The sequence below is a fragment of the Botryllus schlosseri genome, chromosome 15 (genome assembly GCF_051294905.1).
Source record: "Botryllus schlosseri isolate E-star chromosome 15, Bs_hap1, whole genome shotgun sequence".
Classification (NCBI taxonomy): Eukaryota; Metazoa; Chordata; class Ascidiacea; order Stolidobranchia; family Styelidae; genus Botryllus; species Botryllus schlosseri.
Window position 1 is genome coordinate 18,505,646 of NC_137250.1, and position 25,281 is coordinate 18,530,926.

Consider the following 25,281-nt stretch of genomic DNA (forward strand, 5'->3'; position numbering starts at 1 on the left):
TATAAAGGTCACGCTTCGTTTAGAGCGCAGATATCACGTCTTAAGCATGTCTAGGTCGATTGAGTGCGCGATATCAGGTCCGGACCATGCCTGGGGGAATTTTGTGCGCAGATATCAGCTCTGGAGCATGTGCGGATACAAATAGTGCGCAGATATCAGGTCTGGACCATACCTGGGCTCTTTTGGTGCGCAGATATCAGCTCTGGAGCATGTCCGAATACAAATAGTGCGCAGATATCAGGTCTGGACCATACTTGGATTCTTTTGGTGCGCAGATATCAGCTCCGGATCATGTCCGAATACAAATAGTGCGCAGATATCAGGCCTGGACCATATCTGGATTCTTTTGGTGCGCAGATATCAGCTGCGGAGCATGTCCGAATACAAATAGTGCGCAGATATCAGGTCTGGACCATACCTGGATTCTTTTGGTGCGCAGATATCAGCTCCGGAGCATGTCCGAATACAAATAGTGCACAGATATCAGGTCTGGACCATACCTGGGCTCTTTTGGTGCGCAAATATCAGCTCCGGAGCATGTCCGAATACAAATAGGGTGCAGATATCAGGTCTGGACCATGCCTGAGTTCTTTTGGTGTGCAGATATCAGCTCCAGAGCATGTCCGGATACAAATGGTGCGCATATATCAGCACCTATATGAGCATTGAACATATAATGCCCTAACCAGTGCGCAGATATCAGGTTTGGCGTCTTTTTCATGCGCAGATGTTAGCTTCGGAGCATGTCCGGATACAAATAGAGCGTTGCGACAGTCAACTTAATCGAATACGCAGGTAGGGCTAGTCGACAAACATGGTAAATACTGTTTAAACAGCTAAATGAGAAACTCCGACCATCTGCGCTTTGTTCGGCTCACGCATTAGCCCGAAATCCGAGCCGTGTCGGATTCTTCGGGAATTGTGTATATTGGTAGTTAATCCGAGAATTATCAACGAAAAACTCAAATAACTCCGCTTCTACTAGTTGCAATTGATTCAAATTTGTTTTGCATCGTCTTTGAAGAAAATTCAACAATTTCGGGGGGTTGACAGGAAAATTTGAAATTTTTAAAACATTTTTTCTAATAAATTAAAAATTTAAATTGGCTGTGCGGTGGCTTATATACTTGTTAGAATTGAACCAAATTTGGCGTGCAACGGTTTTTAGGGTAACCTGACAGTTTAATCAGTGAATGGCTGGAATCCGGAAAAAAGTTATTTTTGAACGACACTGTACTCATGACACACAAAACCTGAAAGTACCTCAGATTTAAACCGCGGTATAAATACAGTAGCCTAGCCTACAACATTTTAATCCAAATTCTGCATGCTCATAGTAACGTAGAATGGTATGCACGTATAGGCACGTAGGATTTATGACCGCTATATAATTCTTAGTTAGGTTATGTTTTCTTGTTCCACTCTTCTCCGCCCTTCGGGTGTGAATACACACTCTTTTCGCAAGGAGTGTGAGGCTATTTGAACATTTATCATGGCAATTATTCTTATAAACGTGATAGAAACATGTGCCAATGCTACTCTCTACTTTACAAAATACAAAGTGTAAAAAAGTATTATTATTTCCTTAAAATTTTTTCAAGTAGAATTGGATGTAGTACAAAGATATATAACCACTAGAGCAGGGGTGTGAAACATACGACCGGACGATTTTATCCGACCCGCGAAAAAATTTCGATTTGATGGAAAAATGCTTGTATTATCCTGCATATTTCTAACAAATGTTGAGATTTTTAGTCCGTGAAACTTCTATTAAATAATCCCTCAATGCAGCAAGGGTAAAATATGTGCATAGGCCACATTTTACCTATTATTTTGTGGTTTCACTCTAGCAGTATTAGCAAAAATTCGGTGACATTGACACGCAATTCCGGGAAGCCAAAATGGAGAACACTGAGTTCAGAGTTTTATGGAAAAATTGACCTAGAAGAAGCGAAAACGCCAATGTGAAATCGTTGCATGCATGAATACATGGAGAATATAGTAGTTACAAAAACGTAATTCAAATATCTGCGTTCGCACTACTGTATCACTTCTGACTGAAAAGGTTCCCGACCACCAGAGGAAAACGAATCGCGATTTAAATGAACCGAATTCCAACGGCCACGTCTACAGTTAAATCTCTTGTATTCCTCCCAACGCATACGCAGAGTTAACGCCAGATTACGACTGAAACAAGGCGATCATAGAAATATGCTGATATCGTCGTAAGAGCCCCTGTTTTAGCGGTTTGTAACTATATTCAACCAGTCAATATTTGTATTTTTGCAAATTCCATTGTTTGTGAATAAACGTCTCGCTTGAATAGAACCCCTAATCCCCTATGTTCTGAAGGTTTGAATGCGACCCGCGAAACAATTTGAGTTTGACACCCCTGCACTAGAGTAGCCTAAGTGATGCAAGCAGGCAAAATCTGCCAGAGGACTCCAAAATAACTGTAAGTGGTTTGTTACTGGTCAGCTCTGACCAGTGACCAGGCCTGACCATTTCCATCCAGACATGATGTGGAGTGTATATCGACCAAAGAAATACGCTCAGGCATGGTCCAAACCTGACATCTGCGCAATATTTGTATCCAGACATACTCCGGGTCTGATATCTGCGTATCGCTTGGCGTCAGACATGCTGCGGACCTGATATCTGCAGGATCAATGCAGGAAACAGCGCCAGGTATGGTCTAGACCTGATATCTGCGCACTATTTGTATTCGGACATGCTCCAGAGCTGATATCTGCGCACAAAATTCCCCCAGGCATGGTCCGGACCTGATATCTGCGCACCAACAGAATCCAGGTATGGTCCAGACCTGATATCTGCGCACTATTTGTATTCGGACATGCTCCGGAGCTGATATCTGCGCACAAAATTCCCCCAGGCATTGTCCGGACCTGATATCTGCGCACTGAATCGACCTAGACATGCTTAAGACGTGATATCTGCGCTCTAAACGAAGCGTGACCTTTACATGACCTCGATGTCTGCGGATTTTGGTGATATCTGAGTATATCCACAATGATATCTGCGATATCTGAGTATATCCACAGTAGTGATATATGCGATATCTGAGTATATCCACGGGGCCTCTCGCGATCCACCCATACGTTGACGACCACTGTGATATAAGAATCGATGTCCACTACTCGGTCAAGTTTCAGATTCAAATTCGAGACATCGGTGTGAGCATGGAAAGACTATACGGTCCTATTTAAAATTTTACGAGTTTTTAGGTGTGTTGATTTAATTCAAAATGAGTAGACATTGGGTCATAAGCCTGTGAAGTAGGCTACGAGGCGTAAAATGTCAAGACAAGTCCACCGACTGTGCAACCTCCCACGGCAGCAGCGAAATGCAGTTTGCAATAAATATGACTTTGAAAACAATTTTTTTCACCTAACGTTTATCAGTAGGACGATTTTTTTACCCAAAAAAATCAAAATTTTGACATTTTATTACCTTGGAAACTTAATTTTAACCCCGTGTATGCACATTAGGAGTTTTCGCACATGATAGAATTGTACTACTTATCTTCATTTCTGGTTGGAACTGTATGTCCTTACTTATCTTCATTTTAATTAAATCTGGACTCATGAAGAATTCCAGTAGTTAGCGGAGATGGGGTACCGATGGATCAAGAATTGCAAAATGATCTCTGGCCCTCAAATCTTCTGCCGAGAATAGAGGATCTTTTGCTGTCTCAACAGTTCGATACAAGCTCTAGCTATCGCGGACATTTACATGGATATCCTCCTTTTTAAAAAATATTCGCAAACGTTTAAAATTTGTTGCTCGAACGTGTCATCGGTCCCCACCCGGTGGGTCCAATGGCCCACGACCCTGAGACCTACGCTCAAAACTAAAATTTTTCAACTTGTTTTGTTGTGTGCTGTATTCTTATCTACAGCATGCCAATGAAGAATGTTTCGTCACCACCTACAAGAATAAAATAGATTATATCAATTCAATGTTGGGATAAAATCACGTTTCGATTTCCGCCGATACTTACAAAATTAATACCATCTAGCCTACATATTACTGGAAAATCGGCATTTTTACTTTCAAATACCTCGTAATAGCGATAAAACACCACAGGTAACTATACTATGATTTACAGCCTCTTAGGCGTGTTTCTGTTGTTAAGTGAATAGTTGGTCCAACTATTTTGCTTGATTTGGCTATGGCATTATAGGTCCCCCACCCTATAAATACTGTAATTGAATTGAAAATAGTCCACTCGAGGATGGTACTGATTCAAAAATATGTGCCATTGTATACCATGATACAAGCCGTATAATTCACATCAAAAATTATTGCGGGTTTGTTAGTCTGGAACAGAGGGTCCCAACCTTTTTCGACCCATCGCCCCCTTTTCAAGGTCAACACCGATCATCGCCCCCAAATTTTGTGTACCGAAAATTGGGCATACAAACTGTAATCACCGGCGGGTTGACTAAAAAAAAAGGTCAAATTTTCGGCTCGATGTCTAATTTGACACACTTTTGTAACTAAATTTCCGTGGGTTGACTGAATATAAAAAAAGGTCAGCCGTTTTGACGCGTCATCGCTCCCCTATGTCTATTTTCGCCCCCTAGACCGCCAAATCGCCCACGTTGGGAACCACTGGTCTGGAAGGTGATATAGAAAAATGTATTTGTCGATCCAAACATAGTTTGCACCTCCTAAAACGTAAGTCAATTGTCACAGACTCACGCAGGTCGAAGTTTTTTGCATGTGAGGAAAGATTCAGCCAGCATGCCATTGTAGACAAAGTCGCGTACTGTAATCATGGGATTATCACAGAGAATTTTTCAAGTATTTTCGGTCCCAGTGTCTCATCGGTACCACATCTCCCCTACATCACGCATTATAGACGACCGATTTCGAATCGTTGGGCGGGGCCGTTCACCATTGCATTTGTGTGCCTTGGAGTCGACTTTTATCAAAATACAATAACCAAAACTCTGTCAACAAAAGGAGTTCGTGTACCACCTAAAAATAGTACATTGAACGCTATCTCATCCGAAATTTGATGCTGGGGACGTCATATTTTGTGATACGATTGTTATACAATGTTCTTTCCAATTATCTACTAGTTGCTGACGATTACCCCTGACGAGTCAGCCGAAAATATTCGGGTTCATTTCAATATGAATATATACTATTCAATAGTAGAAATAATGAAAATTCGTTGTGGTACAACGAAAGATACTTTCCTACATTTTCGGGTAGAAAGTGTCTTTCTTTACCAAGTAGCTTGCCAATAATGGTGAAAAACGTTCTACAACAGCAGTTGTTGGCCGGCAACACAGTCGTGTTGCTTCATTCTGACAATGCTGTCTACGTCACAATTTTTCATCATGTGCTTCTTGATATAAGAACCAATGCCCAGTGCCCACGCAGTCTCGCTTTCGTAAAGATATTGCGGTACGTTGAGCATAACCTGTCAACCTACTTGTCATTGGACCGTTTATGATTCACAGTGAGCAGACAATGGGCCGTCTAAAACAGTAGGCTCCAAGCTGTAAAATGATGAGATCACCGACAGTGCAAACATCTACGATACAATCGAATCGAAGGTTGCAAAAAAATGTTGACTTTGTAAACAATTTCGGCATAACAAAAAAATCGCTCTACTCATAAGGCTGTCTATGTCTTGCAACACCACCGCCCCCCGTACTGTCCCGGAAATGCTAAACACGACCGCCGGAGGCCAGTTTTACTGATCAGGTCTTTGGTCTGGCCGGGGATTGCGCCCACGCAGGACGCTCCATCGTTACGTGATCTTGTCGGTTCGAGATCATTATTTCCACAAACGGTATGAATTCCCCGCTGCTGTGATTCCATTTGTTGCAACTTCACCAGTGTCGGCCCTCGCCGCCCACTTTCGAATTAGATGAGATCAGCGGTCGCTCCCATTACAACGCAACCCACGCCCGATAGAAGGCGTATCGTATATAACTCGTAAGACGAATGCTAATACCCCTCTTACACCGATGATTTCAAGAATGACAGTAAGTATTACAGCACTGTCGAAGATAAGAAAAAGTATATTTCCCAGATCGAAACTGATTCCCATAAATGTATGTGTGTTTACGGTTTTCGTTGTCAACTGTCAACAAGGTTACGTGTTTTGATTCATGGTTGGAACAATTTCAACGCAACAAGACCCGCGAATGCAGTAGCGAGAGTTAAACACCAAATTTAACCTGGTTTTGATCAGGAAACGCGTAGGTAGTGCGCGATCGCAAACGAAACCATCCAAAAGGCGACAAAGATCTACTCTTTAGCTACCCAACAGCTTGTCCGCTTGAATTGCCTCTTGTACGGCGCGCGAGCAACCGAATGCACATCCCGTAGTCGTACCGGCTCGCTTCGTTAGCAAGCAAGAGAACTACTCCCACTCTGCGTGAGGAATTTCCTACCTTGGAAAGCTCACTAGTGTAAGATATCACGATTTCGTCCTTTTTGTGTTAGATTTCGCTTTCTTCTTCATGATCTGCAACCGCTTCTCGGCGTTGGCGGACGGAAGAGAACCCGCCTTTGAAGAGTTAGAGGAAACGGCGGTAGCCTTCGGAAACATCGAAGACTTCGCGCTACCGCCGCTCCAGTTAGGCTTGGAATTGGACTTCAAAGAACCGCTCGACGGTATGTCGGCTCCTAGAGCTTTCGCGAAGGTCAAATCGTCAGAAACCGCAAATTTCTGACTCGCCTTGATTTTGGAACCCTTACTATTTGACTTATCCTTGAAATGGGACGCGGAAGAGGCAGGGTGCTTCGGCGACGAAGCGTGCGGGCTGTGGGCTTTGAGCGGAACTTGCGACTTCGACGGAGCGTTGTCGGTTGGCACGCTCTTTCCGCTTAATGCAGCCCAGCCAGCCAGCGAACCGCCGGAGGCACCATTTCCAGCAGCAGGAAGGGTCGTCTAAAAATAATATAACAGTTTTGCGATCGGAATGCTGGTAAAGTATAGCGGTTAACTTCAATACAGCTATTATTTTCATGTAGTCTCAAGTTTCTGTATCAGTATCAGACTTCGTTAGGTCATTCCTTTCGTTGCAGCCTCGCTACTTCGACCTGGCCTAAACGATTTGCTACCACGTGGTTGGGTGGAATTTCGCGACTAAAGCAAAAATGACAAATTCATTAGATTTGCCTAAAACCAGTCCAAGTACACGTGGAAGTAGTGTAAAACAAAACCACTCAAGTAGCTCGCAAAACCTACCGAGTACCTCGAAAAATTAGCAGCACTCTGTTGCTAACAATGTCTGATAAACACAGAATAGGTGATGCCCTGCATAGGGCTGGTGTAAACGATATGGGCACTGGGCAGGTATATGCTCAAGGTAAAAAGAAATGACAGCAGCTACAAACTACAAGCCGAAGTTTTGTCTCTTGACTGATAGGTTTAGTATAAATGTAGTGTTTTAGGCAATCCGAATATAGTTGCATTTAATCTAATCCCTCGATTCGATGCCAGGACCAGGGCCGCAGCCTATGCGAGTGATAAAAGGTGCCAGCCCCCACCAAATTTTCACTCGGACATTGTGCGGTCGTTCGTTTCACTGCGTCACAACCGATGTGCGTAACGTCACGTGCGTCAAAGGCATGAAGACGAATAATAGGTCTCCAAGCACAGATGCATCAATGTCTTGAATGAATACGCCTCACCGATCAGGGCCCTTCCAGCTTGCTTGAACAGCTTTCAGGGAAGGTCTGTTCACCAAATTTAGCACACTGCGTCTCCATACCTTGGAAACATGAATACAGAAATCACAACCGTACTCATAACAAGATATGGAGCGGGCACAATGTAAACGGTAACGAAGCGGTATGTCGGGAGGTGTGCTATTGTCATATTTAAGGGTGCAACACATGAGTGAGCAAGTGTCTTCAGGCTTCACGGGTGGTTGTGCCATAAATTACACAAGCAATCCATATTGACAGATTTGAACATCGGCACTTAGCAATAGAAGGATGTGGCTAAAACGTCTGATAGACGTAAAATCAACAATAAGCTACACCAGTGTCCAATAGAACGAATAATTCAATCAGAATCGGGTACCAATTGTAACGATTTACGTTGATTGCTTCGAGACCCATTTTTTGTGACCAAGCATTGTTTTGTCAACGAGAACTATAGTTTATTTACTCGCTTCTTCCCGCCCAGGTATCATTAAAATCTAGATTGGTCGTACAGAAGCATACACAACATGCTGCATGCGGCTATGCAATATGCATGTTCATGAAATCGATATTTCTTGGTAGTGATCCACTGATGGCGTTGTAACCAGGGCTGCGGAGTCAGAATCGTACTTTAATAAAATTTTCTCTGATGTAGTCGGAGCCACAGAAAATTCCGTAATATCTTTTGCAGTAAGAACTTGCTGGCTGGAGTCGAAGCAAACTTCAACTCCCCCAACATAGGACTTATTGTCCTCTAATGTTACTAGAAAGTGCCGTTGCAGTGATGCAAGCTATCAAGATTCTGACGGGCGCTCCTTCACAAATTATATTGATTGGCAATAATACCAACAAAAAATGTAATAAACGTAAAATTTTCTGTATTCGAGTCAGAGTGACTTAAGCTCCCTAACTCGGTTCATCGATAAATGCCTGCTGTCTGTGGTGAAGTGAACCAACTCCGCAGCCCTGGTTTTAACGACGCATTAGCTCCTACTTTTGAATAAAAATTATGAAAAATATTTCATAAGAAGTGTAACAGGCAGTATTTTATTTGCAGTGGAATAAAAGGTGATACAGACAACAAGCAATACCCGGATATTCGAAGCTTAATCGAATCTGTTGGGTTCTCGATTTCTCACAGACCTAACGACCTACTCAAGTAGAAATACCGACTTTCAACACCACGACTGCCTGGACAAGAGAATTTCCAACTTGAAACCCCCCCCCCAAAAAAAAAAAAAGTGTCGGTGATAGTGTAGTGGAAATTTCTATAGACTATGCCTACTACTGTTTCAACCATGTCAACCATGTTGTCAGGTGTGTGACGGCAACCTCTAGGGAATATCGGGTGTCGTGTTCCATGACTTACCTGACGAGTGAAATGATGCAGGACTGGGCGAGATTTGGAAAGTCCATAATTTCACCAAAAACATGCTTACCATACCAGAAAGAAACCGATTCAAAAACATACTAAAACTTTGCAGACTTCACGACGGCTTTGGGAAGTCGTATACAAACCTTCATCTCATGCCTCTTAAACGGGTTTACAAACGCGGGTTTCGAATCGGGGGAACTAACGCGCTCCTGAACATGGTTTGAATGTATCGCTGTAGAAAGGAGGAATACATTGTTTGAAAACACACGAAGACAAGCTTTACTTAACAGTTGTAAGGACAGACAAGCATAGCAACAAAGTAGCTAGGTTTGTCACGTCAGTAAACGAACTGTAGTTTCAAAGTGTGTGTTTGGAATAACCATTTAGGACAAATCAGAATCAATTCAACTATCGTAGGACCAAATAAACACAGGTGGCCATTGTTGGTGCCAAAGTAGAGGTAGAAGTAATGCTGTCAATTTCTATTTAATTACAAGTAGTGATTTCCAAGGCATGTCAAAAAGACTTCAAGAAGTTAAAGCACAATGAAAGGAACTCAAGTAATTTCAAAAAGTAGATTTTGTCGTCACGACACATACTATTAGCAGCAGATCGAAGGCGGCTACTTTCAAAGCTGCAGTTTGCATCTTCACGACTTATGACACTTCAAACTCGTAAATATGTGCTGTTACCGTCATGCAGGGGCTATTTCGCCCAGTGAATTATGACAATTTCACTCAGTAACGTTATGGAAACCTATCTCGAAACTACTTCCTACTTCAGAAAATCGAAAGTTAATAAACTAATTAGTCTTGCCTAACGATCGTAAGCAAAGGCGGAAGACTTATAAGTAGTGAGTAAGTAGGCAAATCCTATTTGAGTATTCAGAAACAGTAGTATTTCATTACTGACCACCTCTGTACATAAATCAACACTATCAACGGCTGCATGCAGCATCTAGATCTTAATACGTTTGCATTTAGCCGAGCGTCCGGCAACATAAATTAGCTACTCCTTCATCACCCACCCTGTGAAGACTTGGAGTTGATCTGTTTCGCTACTTTCTTCATATTCTTCTGACACCATGAGCAATACCAAACGCATCGCGGATCGTTCGTTTCTTGCCGACTAATATGAGGCTGGTGGCATTCCTGTTGAAATAGGAATTGACAAAAAATCAATGACTAAGCCTGGAAAAGAAATCGGAATAGTGTTCTTGCGATGCATCACTAATCACATTGCGATTTGTAGCAATAGGTTTTTACTTCGGAGCCATCTCAACCAGGAGCCAGGTACGATAGTTCATGTGACGCGAGTCTAACTTCCTCCAAGCAGCACGAGGGTTAAAAGGGACGATGTTCCTCTATTACAAACACTTCTAAATAGGCCATTAGTGACACAGGACAGCTTAATCACGACACTCGCGGTAGATATTCAACTATGTGCGGTTACATTTTACGCTACGTGCTCAGTCGGAAGAAGATGCACTAAAAATCTTTGGACTTGAATATTTATATCTACACTACAAAGAACAGAGTCTAGGAAGCACTCCAGTGGAACTAAATTAATAAGCCTGTTTCAAGTGTGTTTGATAAGCTTTTGGCAGGATAATAAAAAAAGCCCATAATCACCGGAGATGAACAGTAGCAAGGTGCTTTTTATTTAGGAGTGAAGCAAATAAATTTTGCTTGTACTATTAGAGTTCAGTTGAATTTTTCTGAACTTCAAATTCAAGATACACATTTCCAACATTTCAAATTTTCTTGATTAGTCGGTACTGTTTGGATTGATTCTTAGCAAAATATTGAGAAGACACGCATAACCCTAGCGCAGCATAGGCTGTCTATCCCAAAGACCAGAACTAGTTTGGCGGCATGATGAAAATACCCTGGAAACATTGGCCGTCTCTAGCTACACAAGACGTGGGATATTTCGGTGCAATTTTACACTTTGACAGCGAAGGTGACAAAGCTTCGGATACAGGAAATTGAGTTTCCTTTCTCAAATTTATCTTGACACGGCGCGTCAAGTGTCCGGGCAAGCCGAGAACCATGGCACAATGACACGTTGGGAAACAGGCCCTGGATTGTGGATATGGAAAGAGACACTTCACAAATAAAACTTCCCTACCCAGTGACACCTCTCAATTCCGCCTAAACACATTCCTCCCTAATGAAATCGGTGAGGATTTAATCTAAATTGTATCCTATATATTGGATATAAATAATGGAGCATAACTGTTACAATACAAAATTCGTCCAAGTCACGGGGAAGCCGCATGATACCATCCAGTTTCAAATATCATAAAACTCACCTCTGGGTTGCTACCCCATGGCGACTGGCGTTTATTAGGGGTTGGGACTATCAACCTTAAGCCTATCAGGTAAAATTCAAACTTTATTTCAAATTTTAATTAAATAACATTAATATTATAATTGTCACTGGTAAGATTTGGTGTCTCGTTTCCAAGTTGAATTTTGGTTGGTGCTTATAGCTAGCGTTGGAACAAATATCACGACACTTGGGTATAGTTCAAGGCGTTTGCATTGTTGCAACAATGTGGCTTACTCGTGATATAGCCTAGCATTTGTGCAAATCGTTTAATGTACTTCTACCACAATATTTAGGACAGATTTTTACTACGACACAAAAATGAAGTCGCTGACGACACGAGACTAGCACAACTCAACGCGCTATTTCAGAAATGAACTAATGAGCATTTCAAGCCAACAACCGTCACACGAGCTAAGCCAGTGGTTCTCAACCTTTTTGACCTCACAGACCGGTACAGCTTCAAAACAAATGTGTTGTAACCAGGGCTGCGGAGTCAGAATCGTACTTTAATAAAATTTTGGTGACTTTTCCATTCATTATAGCCTCTATTAAACCACCAAGATTCGTTCAATTGCATTGTCGTAATTTTGCAATGTCTGTTTTAAAGTATTTTTACTATTTACTTTCACATACAACTTGTCCGAAATAAGTCGTTCTAAACTGTTTAAAATTAGCGTACAACACTTGCACCATCGTGCCATACATCCAAAGTACATCATGAACTCTCTATTTCGACATGACGCAGAAAAATATGTTCCAAATACATTAATCTATTTAAAATCTGATGCTTAAATTCTCTAATGGACAAGTGCTTCTTGGAGGTACAGAACTCAGTATACAATTGAATAGTATATCAACGATTGTTGATATACAATGTTCTTCCTTATTATCTACTAGTTGCTGACGATTGCCCCTGACGAGTGTCAGCCGAAAATATTCGGGTTCATTTCAATATCAATATACTATTCAATTGTATAATGGACAAGTGTTTAACTTCTAACGTTTTGGAATTAGGATATAAAATTCTTTATATTTGGCGGACCGGCGCGAGAACCACTGACTTAGGCAGTACTATGGCTGCGAAGATATTATATTATGCAAAAATTATATCTCCAGAACTTGCCATATAAAAAATTCTGTTCATCAGGATGTGTCATCGGGAGATATCGTAAACTCGTATATGTGCTTGCCAACCAGAAAATGTTAGGATCCACTGGACTATGATATCCCACCATGTTTTACTTACTCTGTGATATAGATTGTGACATTCATGGCATTCCACCGGGGTACCTTTCTCTGTTGAAGACCTCCTAGACAGAAGGAAAATATGACAGGTAAGACATCTCTCTATATAATTGTATATTGCTGTGACCTATATAATATATACCAAACAACGTTGAATTTTGGTAGACAAGTTCTGAGACATGCATATATTATCATGTTATTATTGAATAGCTAGAATATTGGGACAATCACCGAATACTGGTTCTTTCTCGAATGAACCTTTAATCATATTGCCGAGACAATGAAACTATAATATAAATGTAACCAGATCGAGTGAAACGGAAGTGTGTGCTGCTTGATAATGTCATTGTAATGTAATCAGATATTTGCCTTGGCAAGTAATGCTCAAGTGTGAAATCAGTGGTAGGATTGTCAAGGGGATATACAGCCAATTCATGATTAGACATGCTAGCTGCTTGGCCATCCATTGCAGTCATAGATTATTTCAATCAAGGGAAATCAAGCTCAGTATGGTTTTATGTGGATTGAAAGACCACACAGACTAAATCTACTGCTACCTATCTCAAAGAATACAAAATTATAGCTTAATCATTAATGTACATCCTGGATTGAATTTCGATTAGTTCTTTCATTCTTGTGATAATGCAATAAGATTTAGGAACAAAGTACGTTGTGAAAATACTACTTGGGCTTAATGTTATGTAAAATACAGATTATATGGGTTTGGAATGTGTAAATTAGTAAGGTTTGATAATCTGCCATGGACTGTTTATGGCTCAGTGAATAATCGACTATCCAAATAGTGGGGGTATGTGTGTTGAGTGTACTGCAGATCCGTCTGGAACAGAGAGTCAGCATACTTGCAAATCGCGCAGGTGTCTATGTCCGTGTCCATATCAAGTGTATAATCTTTTGCATCAGAGCTTGACTCACTGTTCAAAAGATACAACGATATTCAGCAATAGAGCTTGAAAAACAGCAGGCGCATCGTCAAGTGAGTACTAGTTATTGTTAGACACTGGACTCAGAACATTGCGTATCGTCAGCATCAAGTAGAAAATTAGGTCAATTGAAGTATTCATATGAAACTATGCAATGATCTTTGCACCAGCATAACAAAGGCAACAAGTATCACATACCAATGGCAATAATTGTTGGGTCAAGGCATAATTAGTGTGACTCGTTATCCCATAACAATAACATACTTACCTAGAATCATTTCGAACTTTGACATCACTTGATAGAAAGGCAGTTGGCGATGATGAATCATATCTAGCTTTTTTCGCAACATCTTGATTCAATTCTTCTAAATCTTTTTGGATCTAACAAAATTCATGACATGCTCGATCAATATAATGATTTTAAACCTGGCAGACAGATCATTTTTTCAAGGCTGGTTTATAAGAAACTAGACCACTACATTCTCATTCACTGACTAAGGAATACCTAGAATCTAGCCAGAATACACGAACCACCGCTTAACAGAGTAGTTTTAGAGTTGGAACAATGCATATAAGATATTAACTGCAATAAATGTTACCTTCTCTAGTTGACGTTTTTGCGCCAAGTCTTTCTCTTTCTTTGACTTCAGATCATGAGCAGTCTTGCCCGATTTGACCGGGTGCTTCGCATTTTTTATGGCAGTCGAAGACTTGTCTAATATCCCCCTGTAATCTTGCTTTCTACGAAGGATAGGACACGTTACGGGATTTCAAGATATCAATTATATCAATAATTCGCATCTTACTTCTTCATACTTTGCTGAATGGCGTCATCCAGCATTTTTTGAAGTTTTGTGGTTGCATCTGGGCTCTTAGAAAAGAGGTAACCGAGTGCTTTGATGAAATGTGGATCGAGTTCGCTATTCGACGCTGACATCGTGAAATCAAAACAAAAACGGGCAGCGCTCCGCCGCTCACTACGCCAGGACTGCAGGCCGTAAATGAAGCCAAGACGAGAGACGCTATCCTTTTTCTACGAACAATGTTAAACAAAAGCGAGAGAAGAAGGGTAAAAAGGAATGAGTAAACTCGAATCAAGATTCAACTGGACGTAACGTAATCTCTCCGTTCTTCACACAGCGCCCTTCAGTGGCGGTCTGTTGCGAAGAAACTCGAAAGGATATGAAATGTGTGGGAGAATTTTTACTTTTGTTCCACACGCTGGTACAAACTACAAAGTATGTCTGATATCATTTTGGGGTGAAAACTCCACCAGATTCGCTATTTGTTATAAATATTTCCCATATTATTGCCCACGTGGAAAAATATCACCTTACTTGGTAACAAAATATCAAATTAATGAACTGGAACGAGATATCTCGGTGGTGCAGATAATAGCTATGGTACAGATTTGTTCTTAACAATGCAAGTCGTTAGAAAAGATGACTCTATTAATTCTATATTTTCATTCCCTGTAAATACTAGTACACGATGTGCACCATGTGGATTTGCGCAAGTCACGCTTATTTGGATAAACGTCGAATCGATATGCGATTACATGAAACTATCAAGGACATTGGGCCAGTATGCAGTCTGGCATCGATTTTACAAGCATATGTCTACGCTGACACGGACATTGGACAACAGCACAATACTGCCTGAAATGTGTCTTGGATTTCGATCTTTTCCGACACGCTTCAGTAAGCGCTGCCGTGGTAGTGGTGTAGTTGTCGAGTCAACGGCACGTAATCTTTGATCGAAAGTACGCCTCTGCGCAACTGGCTGTCGAGAATTCGCAATAGCAATTTCCGTATGCCGCGCGATCATAACAGATATCCAACAAGTTTTGAAATCCGACGCTGAACACTCCTTCGTACACCTTGCATTTTCATAGATCACGATTCGAGTTGGAGTAACAGCACTGCACGAATACCCGCAGGAAGGCATGCGAGCATCGCCGCCATGAATTCGTTTGGTTTGGCTCATACAGCTGATTATGTTGCTGAAGTGCTGGCACACTCAAATTCGAAATTATTCAGTTTCTGCTGCCCACACCGAGGTTCGTGTCAAGCGCACATTGTCTTCTGGAAATCCTAATCTAATTCACCAATGAGTTGACTGCTCCAAGTCGCTTCGACACCTTCCTACTTTTTCATTGTATCGCATTTTTGTGGTGTATTTAACTGATAAAATTTGCTAATAAACCAATGATGAAACTGAAATAAACGACTCCCTCGTGATTGATATAACAGGTGGGACAGCACCCATACAGTAGGTTAAACTGCGAATTTCCAGTTGCTCAAACCATAACATGAAGTAATTCAAACATGGTCTCTATGACAGGCAGATGCAAGTGTGACCTCAAATCTAAATCGACCTCATGATTACCGTAATATGTCATTGATCAGTCTTGAATTAATATTGATCCTCTACCGATGTCTGCGCGAAAGCTTTCATTTTTCTTGCATCGATAACCAACACTATATGACTTTCCAGTGCCTGGTGGGTGCTGGGAAGCGTACAAGATAACAGTAACTAGCACCCGAAATATTTATTTCATGGCATAAATCAATTTTAAAAGTCGATTCATTTCAAGCTCGAATTCTAGTAAACTTTATATTATTCACGTCCCTACAGATTATTGAAAATTTATCGATGCACCGTGTCAGACTTTACTTGCACCAAATTTCTAAAAACTTCAGATCTACTAAACAGGTTATAAAACTTGCTATTCAGCTAAATTTTCCAACTGCAGAATTCTATTGTGCCAGCTAGAAGATAATTACAGCTCGTTTAACAGCCCTACGATCTGACAAAGACACACGAGGTCATATCTTCAAATCACACAAACGGACAAGTATACAAACAACTGTATTCCATCAAGTACACCGCAGATCGGAATAGTATATTTCATAACTCAACAGAACGGAAAACCGGTAACAAGTATTGCTGGCGGAGAACGCGACAGCAACGCCGGAAATGGGAGCGACACTGGGAGATGACATCACACTGATAACAGTTGTATGTACATTGAATAAACAAATAAATTATAGCGAGCTACGCTAAGATTTAGCGAGACAGTCGTTCGGGCGACCACAAAATGTGTGTCAAAGATTCTTATAGACTTACAAATACAAAGTTTAATCGTATAAATCGTCATCTTCGTTATCTTGGAAGGGGTCGCCGCTGCCCGACGCTCCGCTTTGAGAGTTGCCTCCAGACTGTTGGCCCCCGGGGAATTTGAACCCACCGAAACCTCGGCTTTGCTGAAGAGTTTGAGCGAACATTTCGTACTTCCTGATGTCCTTGTCGGAGACGGACCTGCGCGCATATTTCATAGCTTCTTCGAAATGCTTCCTGCAGATTTCAGGCACAGGATCAACGTCGTCATCCATAGCGGCATCCGCGTTGTCTCTCCTTTCGCGTTCCGCACGGATCTCAGCTTCGATGCTCTCTCGAATAGCGAGCTTGCAAGCACGTTGACAAATTTCAGTAAGATCAGCGCCGCTGAAGCCTTTCGTCACTCGTGCAATGTAATTGACATCCACGTCTTTCGCTACGGGAGATTTGCGTAGGTTTGCTTTCAAGATTTGAATGCGGGACTTGTCGTCAGGCAAAGGGATGTAAATAAGCTGATCGAGACGCCCAGGACGCAGGATAGCAGAATCGATAATGTCAGGCCTGTTCGTAGCTCCGATGATGAACACATTCTTCTTATTGCTCATCCCGTCCATCTCAGTCAGGATTTGGTTGATAACTCTATCTGCGGCACCACCTGCGTCACCCACGCTACCACCACGGGACTTTGCGATCGAGTCCAACTCGTCAAAGAACAAGACACACGGAGCAGCCTGTCTCGCTTTATCGAAAACCTCTCTCACGTTAGCTTCGGACTCTCCAAACCACATAGTCAACATCTCGGGACCCTTGATGGAGATGAAATTAGCCTGGCACTCGTTTGCGATGGCTTTCGCCAGCAGCGTTTTACCGCAACCCGGAGGGCCGTAAAACAGCACGCCTTTTGATGGAGTCATGCCGAATTTCAAGAACTTATCCGGATGCTCCACCGGATACTGAACCAGCTCTTGCAGCTCGGTTTTGACACTTTCCAAACCGCCAATATCGCCCCATGTGATATTCGGCACTTCAACCACAGTCTCGCGCAAAGCGGACGGGTTACTTTGCGCCATCGCCCATCTAAAGTCTTCCATCGTGACAGCCAGATTATCCATCACTTCTGCATCGATAGTCTCCTCCTCCAAGTCAATAAGATCCATCTTGCCTCGGATTTGCTGTAGAGCAGCTTCGGAACACAACGCGGCCAGATCAGCACCAACATGACCGTGAGACTCATTCGCGACTTGCTCCAAATCTACGTCGTCAGCTAGCTTCATATTTTTGGTGTGGATTCTCAGAATTTCAAGTCTCCCAGTGGAATCGGGAATGCCTATGTCGACTTCCCTGTCAAAACGTCCGAAACGTCTCAACGCGGCATCGATTGAATTTGGCCTGTTCGTGGCTCCAATGATAACGACATGTGCCCTCTGCTTCAGGCCATCCATCAAAGTCAACAGCTGCGACACAATCCTCCTCTCTACTTCGCCGTGAGTTTTCTCTCTCTTCGGAGCAATCGAGTCTAACTCATCGATGAAAATGATGGCGGGCGCGTTCTTCTCAGCCTCCTCAAAAGCTTTTCTCAAGTTAGACTCGCTCTCGCCTGCAAGCTTACTCATAATCTCCGGTCCGTTGATCAAGAAAAAGAAAGCGCCGGTCTCGTTAGCAACCGCTCTCGCAATCAGAGTCTTTCCAGTTCCTGGCGGTCCGTATAAGAGAATACCTCTCGGCGGTTTTATTCCGATAGCCTTGAAAAGAGCGGGGTGGCGCAAAGGTAGTTCCACCATTTCTTTAATCTGAGCCAACTGCTTTCTGCATCCTCCCACATCGTCATATCCTACTTCATTGAGAGCTTCTTCTTCATCGGCACGTTTGACCGGTTCACCTTCGCTGAAGATCACCGTATCCGGCGATACAATACAGTATTCAGGCGGATCAGTTTCCATGACTTTAAATTCGACCGCACGCATGCCACCGCGTACCAAAAAGATATCTCCTGCCTTGATCGGCCTGTACGCTTCCAGGAAATACGGCTTCAAATACACGTCAAAGACATTCCCGGATATTCCTTCGATCGTATCGTCGATCGGTAGCACATGGATCTTTTTTCCGTACTTCACATTAGGGCAGGCTTGCACGCTGACAACATCACCGAGGCGGACGCGGAGGTTATTACGCACACATCGATTGATGCAAAGCTTCTCGTTCGCTACGTTCTCATCGGCAAGCGCAATACATACGGTTTCTTTGCGCTTTTTGCCTTTCAGCAATACAGTGTCGCCTCTGAATAGCTGCAACTCATCCATCTTCTCCTGTGAAAGCACAACGACGCTGTTGTCATCGTTCGATGTTTCCTCGACGATCAAACGGTTCGGTTTGACTTTCTCCTTGAGGATCGCCGTCGATAAATCCGGATTTTGAGCCATTTCGAAATTTCAATGCAGGAATCGAGCCTACAGATATACGTTTTACGTTATTTCTAAAAAAAATAAGAAAGAGTTAAGAAAAAATAATGGCGTGGTGTGAAGCTGGCGCCGCTGCCGACCGTACCAACAAGAACATGGTTGAAACAGTGAAGAGCATTTTATCAAATTCCCGATCGCCAACACATTACACGTGTCCACTGTCCAGTGTAGCATTCTGTGACCAAGTGTCACGCATATTGACAGGCAGATTTCAAAAATGGGTAGGCAGTGCTGAGAAATGCGCAAAAGAAAAAAGAAATTGCTCACATAATCACATTGCAGTGATTTACGACCTAGATCATGCCTAGTCTGAGAGACAATGAATGTAAAATCAAGGTCACTGTGATCAATAATGGAATATCAAGCTGATAAAGAGAAAAAGCAGTATTAATAGCAAGATCAAGCGAAAGCTGCAATAATGGTCACAGACTCACAGATGGCTGACATAATCTCTCAAGACTGCTCAACAGTATCTGTTATATCGATAATTTCAGTTATAGAGGTCGAAGACTGATTTTCTTGTTCAGCGTTGTTGTTGGAATGCACTGAAAGACCACTGGTGGACGGCCTTTCGGTTCCGTTAGAAGCATATGGAAATGGAAATTGATTAACGGGTATCGAAGGGTTGACAGCGCCGCCACCATACAATGAAACAAATTCCGCTTGCAATTTCAAGTATTCCATTCGCACGCGGTCGAATTCGTCCAATCTTTCTTGCCTCTGCCGTTTCAGTCGCAAATGCACCTCCATCGCAATGGCTCTCACGCTGACCTCATTGGCAGCTTTATACATAGGAGTTTGCCTGAGTCGTTTGAAAATAGTCGCGATCGGGGCAACATGGCTTTTTTCATATTGGCTGTGCATTTTAATCATCATGCTATGAAGACCGGCGAGTCTGAATGTCATGGCCTCGTATGGCGTAGGATTCTCGAGATTGAAAGTCATCGTTCCCGACGTGCCAAAAGACCAGTTTGAACCGGCACCAGGCAGATATGGCCGCCCGGTTGTGTTTTCCAAACGAGCCCGACCACTCTTCGCAGCTTCATACTCCTCCCATGCCGATTTTCTTTCTTCCTCTGTCAGTTCCTGATCAGTTTGATGGTCCAACAGGGAGTCGTGTTCGTGATAAGACGCGATAGTATGCCTGTTACTAGGATCTGACAATATTTCCGCAAGCACTTCGTCCTTTGGAACCACCGGTAATGGCCCAGGATTGTCGGGATCGACCACAGAAGGCGTGAAAGTGTATAATTCCGCCAGAGAGCTGGACGTAAAATGCCGGTTAATTTGCTGCTCGTCCACAACTCGAAAAGCCAGCGACTGCTTGTTAACCTGTCGTTGATAAATCTTCTCTTCCATTGTGCCTTCTGCGATGAAACGGTAAATATAGCATTTCTTGGTCTGTCCGAAACGGTACACGCGGAACATGGACTGCGTATCGTGTGATGGGTTCCAGGACGCGTCGAAAATCACCACCCTGTTGGCGCCGACGAGATTAACCCCGAGACCCCCGGCTCTGGTAGAGATCAAAAATAATCGTGACCGTGTGTCATTCTCATCATTGAAAGCATTAATCCAACGTTGTCTGTAATGCCCTTGAGTAGACCCATCCATCCGAAAATAGTCAACGTTCTTATACCAACGCGTCGGCGTCAACGCGCTGTCAGAATCTTCCTCCCGGGCATCATTTTCGGGATGAGGCGCAAAAGGTAACATGCTTTCGATCAGGTCCAGAGATATCAAACTCTGGCTGAAAACCAACAGCTTCTCCTTCCTCTCCTCTGCCATTCGCAAGATTTCGAACAGCAACACAATTTTCAAGCTGTTCTGATAATCGTCTACGCTTTGAGAGTCTTCCTTCAAGATTTTATCATACCACTGATCTTCTTTGGGTGGCGAAAAGTTCAATTCAATGTCAGAACTGTTGTCATTATCGGAACTTTCGCTAGTCTGTTTGATGCGCCTCAGTCTGTATCTGTTTGAGGATTTTCGTCTGGTTTTCAGATGAGGGATCTTCTCGGCTTCCTCGTCGGTACTCTCAGAGCTTGCGGAGTTCTCATCTTCTGAATCCTCGTCTTTACCATCAGAATCCTTGATTCCGGATCCAGATTCTTCAACCTCTGCTTCCGAATCGGTAGAATCGACGACAGCAGGTTTCACTTTGCGGCTCTTCCTCGACTTTCTTTTTGTTACCTCTTCTTCGTCTGTGTCAGAAGTATCGGTGAGCGCAGCTGTATTTTTAGTGACTGGAGACTCTTTTTTTGAGTCTATCACCTCAGGCATGGATTTCACGTCATTTTCCCCCGTTTCTGCTTCATGGTCTGAAGCTTTCCAATCATTACTGGCGTCACTCTCAGAGGCGCTCTCGTCGTCGGTGATGAAATTAGTCTCTTCTTTATGCAAGAGAATCTTATCTTTTTGCACCGAATGAAGCAAAAGGGCTTTTGGATGTGTCCACACTCGCATTAGATTTTGATAATCACCGAAAAGCGAAGAACCTTTTCCGTGATTATTCACTGCTTTACTATCGTTGCCGCGGTTTGTGTTAGTGTCGAGGTAGTGCTGGTATAGTTTGATCTGTAATGGTGTAAGCCGCACTTTGATGACATATTCAAATTTGGCCTCGAGGTAAGGCTTCAGGCACGAGTAATCCTTACGCTGCACGAAACCCTCGAGCATTTGATGGAGAACGTGGGATCGTTTTTTCATGATTTTCACGTCGTAGTCTGTGGAATCAATGTGCTGTCCGTTGGTGATAGGGTTGACAAAACGATTACGGAACTCTTTTAACGAACCCAAAAGTCCAGGTTTCACAAAATTTACCATGCAATGGTACTCGATCAGATTATTTTGAAGCGGCGTTCCAGTTAACACAAGTCTACGACGCGTTTTCATTTTATTCAACTGTTTTGAGATGTGTGTGTCTGAGTTTTTTAGCATGTGTCCTTCATCGCAAATGACTATATCGGGACCGGGATCCATTAGCGTTTCTGCAACCACTTTTTTATACCCAGAATACGTCATTCTCATTGTCATTATTCGATACATGTCATATCCCAAAATGAGGACGCCACCATTTGAGTTCCATGACTTCAAAACACCTACCCTGGCTTTGTTTGTTTTAATATCGGCGAGATTGTACAAGTCAAGTTCGTCACCGTCCTCACACCAATACGTAAACTCCTCAATCCAATTTCTTACAGTGTTCATAGGAGCAACGATCAGGGCAGTCTTGAAACCGAGTTCCTTGCATTTCAAAACAGTATGGGTGATAGTTATACTTTGCAGAGTTTTACCAAGACCCATGCAATGCGCGAGAATGCATCCACCGCCGGGAGATTCTGCGGTGTTTACCGTGTTCTCAATTAGATTGTCCCATATAAATTTTACGCCTTCGATTTGATGAGGGCGAAGACTTTTGGACAAGTGCTTACTGACTGCAATACACGGGTCTTTCTGAAGGATGATGCCTGGTGTACCAGAGTCTTCTTTGGTATCGGTTTCACATGGCTCGGTCTTCTCTTTCTCCCTTAATCTTTTGAGCCTTTCCTTCTCCCTTTTTTCTGCTTCTCTCGTCTCCTCTTCGAGGTCTTCATCCTTTATTATACGAGCAATTTTTTTTCTTCCCGAAGTCTTTTTATTGCCCTTTTTCTTATTGCGTTTCTTCACGGCAGTTTTTTTCTTTGCAGTGCGTGTTCTAAGTTTTTTCTTGGCACTGCCAGCAACATCTACATCGGAGTCCGTTGATTGGTGATTCTTTTGTTCATTATTTTCATCTTCCGATGTGTCAGTATTTTCATTTGTTGATTCAGATTCGTCCGATTGTGACTCGACACTTTGTTTAGCTTTGCCTTTTTGTTTTTTCCTACTATTAAAATCATCTTGATCGGTTGTTACATCTTCATCTTCCGTGTCCGTAGTCGACGACTCTACATAGCTAATTTTTTTTCTTTTACTCCTTGGGGCGTCATTGGAAGTCTTCCTCTTGGACCGTCGAAGACCGCTCATATCATAAAAGTCGTATATTTCTATGAAAATATGATTTCCTCACTTTACAATGACACAATCACTTTATATGGAGGGGTACTCCCTAAAAAATAGTGCAAATTCGGCAGCATTCACCCCTGTTCACAATACATGTCAAACAAAAACGTACAGATAAGCTTCCTCCGAAGTCACCATTTCCTGTGAGCCGTGTTCTCGTTTCTTCAATTCAGCTTAATCATGAAAATGCTAATGCTGAGTCATTGTTAGAACTAGACGTGTCCTATGATTTTACGAAATTTCAAAAGGTAGTTTTAAAAAAACAAGTATTAGAGAGGGCTTCGCTTCTATATTAATCAGAATGTGCATCATTTGGAAGCGCTAAAAGCTCTTGGTTGTTATTTTTCAATTGATACCGAAATATGCTCTGTGACGGAAGTGATATGCATCAACGAACAAGGCGGATAGTCGACAGTCGGCATTTCCACAAACCGCCTTCCTTGATGATATGATTCCACGGTATATTGTAACTGACAAGATGATCTAGTGCCCTTATGATGCCGAAATTATAACCCAGAAGTGTTCTGTAGTAACGGACTTCTTGCGCTATCTGATAGTCAGTTCCTAATAGTCCGTACAACGGGTATCGAATAAGTTACGCAAAATTTGGTCGCTAGTGGGCGACTGCACTCTGCAAATTTTGAACGGTGTCCGGTCAATACCGAGAATGCTATTACCGAGAAGGACAGTACCGAGAATGGACATTACCGAGAATGGACAATACCAAGAATGGACATTGCCGAGAATGGACACCACCGAGAATGGACATTACCGAGAATGCAATATATGCAATGCAGGCATGTTATGCATATGAACAGATCGTGTGTGTGCATCACGGCGTTGCCACATTCGGTATCGATTCTCAGGTATAAATTTCTCGACAACGTCCGTTACATTAAGCTAGATTCTTGGCATTGGCCATTCTCGGTAATGTCCATTCTCGGTAATGTCCGTTCTCGGTAATGTCCATTCTTGGTAATAGCATTCTCGGTAATGTCCATCTCGGTAATAGCATTCTCGGTAATAGTATGGAACCATTTTGAACATGCCTGATCTTTTTTATTTAATCTCTAGTTTAGAGGAGTAACCATGGGGTACGGGTCCGATCGATTTTTTTCAATTTTCAATCTTTACTTTAAGACGACGCGAGCGAGATTTGGTGTAAAAATGATATTGGCATCTATAACTCTCGAATTGAGAATAAATTCAATCGCGAAACTTGTAGAGCATAATTTTGAGGTGATTGGCTATATTTTTCCATTGACCTTTGTGGTATTTTGCAGAATGATTGTCGTTTTGCGCCCCAAGTTTGAAGAATGGCTTGTCCAACTCTCCACCTTTGGTCTGTCAATTGCATTTGAGGTCTGCTCCAGACTTTTGAAGCGTCAATATGTCTACCACTGATAAAAATTGCTAATAAACCGAACCACGTCATTGGGATAGGTTTATGATATCATTTGTAGAAGTTCGCGTAGATTATGAGGATTTTTGTATTACATTGTTAAAATGTTATTTCCTACATATTGTGCATGTAGTTGACGTACAGTGCGTGCTGTCTTCTGTGTTCGCCTTGAAATAATCTGGAACATGGTAGCTAACTATAAATCTCTATTGAGAGTATACTAGGCCTAACCGTGTCTAATATAACCTAGTTCTTAATATGCTCGTTTTAGATACGGCTTTGTTTTGATCTTCACGATTATTCATTCGACAGTATTATGCGTGACATCCCTGCTGGTAGTATGATACTTCGCTCGCTGTATGAACTGAACAATGAACTGATTCGCTGTAAATCTCTGCTGCGTGAATTAAACTGATATTATCAGGCCGTAGACTGCACGGAACATGATTCAGAAAGTTTTTCGTACCACACTATAGTAGCCTACGTACCGTACCGCGTAAGACAAAATGATCGCAGTCTAATTTTTTTACGTTCATTGGACCACGTAATAATGCACATTTTTGGGTTTTCCGAGTACGGTTCAATTGAATTCAATTTTAAGTCTGCGACACAGCGTTGTCGTGATGTATTATTAGCATTGCATTTACATTCCAATTTTATATA

General features: G+C 42.3%; 3 protein-coding genes and 1 long non-coding RNA gene across 4 annotated transcripts in view; 1 reads left to right on the forward strand and 3 right to left on the reverse strand.

Annotated features, from left to right (window-relative positions):
- LOC145456779 (uncharacterized) overlaps positions 1-25,281 on the forward strand; it is a 329,933-nt gene that overhangs the window by 21,470 nt on the left and 283,182 nt on the right. The gene's annotated exons all lie outside the window — the stretch shown is intronic.
- LOC145456762 (integrator complex subunit 12-like) lies at positions 6,045-14,660 on the reverse strand. The gene is made up of 8 exons (XM_080334880.1): positions 14,400-14,660; positions 14,193-14,334; positions 13,862-13,974; positions 13,513-13,584; positions 12,654-12,717; positions 10,101-10,224; positions 9,217-9,305; positions 6,045-6,937 (listed from the first exon to the last, which is right to left on the reverse strand). The coding sequence occupies exons 1-8, from the start codon at positions 14,528-14,530 to the stop codon at positions 6,464-6,466; spliced, it is 1,209 nt and encodes a 402-aa protein (XP_080191006.1). The 5' UTR covers positions 14,531-14,660; the 3' UTR covers positions 6,045-6,463.
- LOC145456751 (transitional endoplasmic reticulum ATPase) lies at positions 16,446-19,134 on the reverse strand. Its single transcript, XM_080334869.1, has one exon. The coding sequence runs from the start codon at positions 19,131-19,133 to the stop codon at positions 16,734-16,736; it is 2,400 nt and encodes a 799-aa protein (XP_080190995.1). The 5' UTR covers position 19,134; the 3' UTR covers positions 16,446-16,733.
- Positions 19,174-23,432, reverse strand: LOC145456746 (transcriptional regulator ATRX-like). The gene has a single exon (XM_080334862.1). The coding sequence runs from the start codon at positions 23,178-23,180 to the stop codon at positions 19,626-19,628; it is 3,555 nt and encodes a 1,184-aa protein (XP_080190988.1). The 5' UTR covers positions 23,181-23,432; the 3' UTR covers positions 19,174-19,625.

Excerpts from the sequence above, each read along its gene's own strand:
- LOC145456762 (XM_080334880.1), bottom strand. The coding sequence starts at position 14,530 with ATGTCAGCGTCGAATAGCGAACTCGATCCACATTTCATCAAAGCACTC. Across the intron at positions 14,335-14,399 it reads ATTCAGCAAAGTATGAAGAA|AAAGCAAGATTACAGGGGGA; the intron begins GTAAGATGCGAA and ends TATCCTTCGTAG. Across the intron at positions 13,585-13,861 it reads AAAGTTCGAAATGATTCTAG|TGAGTCAAGCTCTGATGCAA; the intron begins GTAAGTATGTTA and ends TCTTTTGAACAG.
- LOC145456751 (XM_080334869.1), bottom strand. The coding sequence starts at position 19,133 with ATGGCTCAAAATCCGGATTTATCGACGGCGATCCTCAAGGAGAAAGTC.
- LOC145456746 (XM_080334862.1), bottom strand. The coding sequence starts at position 23,180 with ATGAGCGGTCTTCGACGGTCCAAGAGGAAGACTTCCAATGACGCCCCA.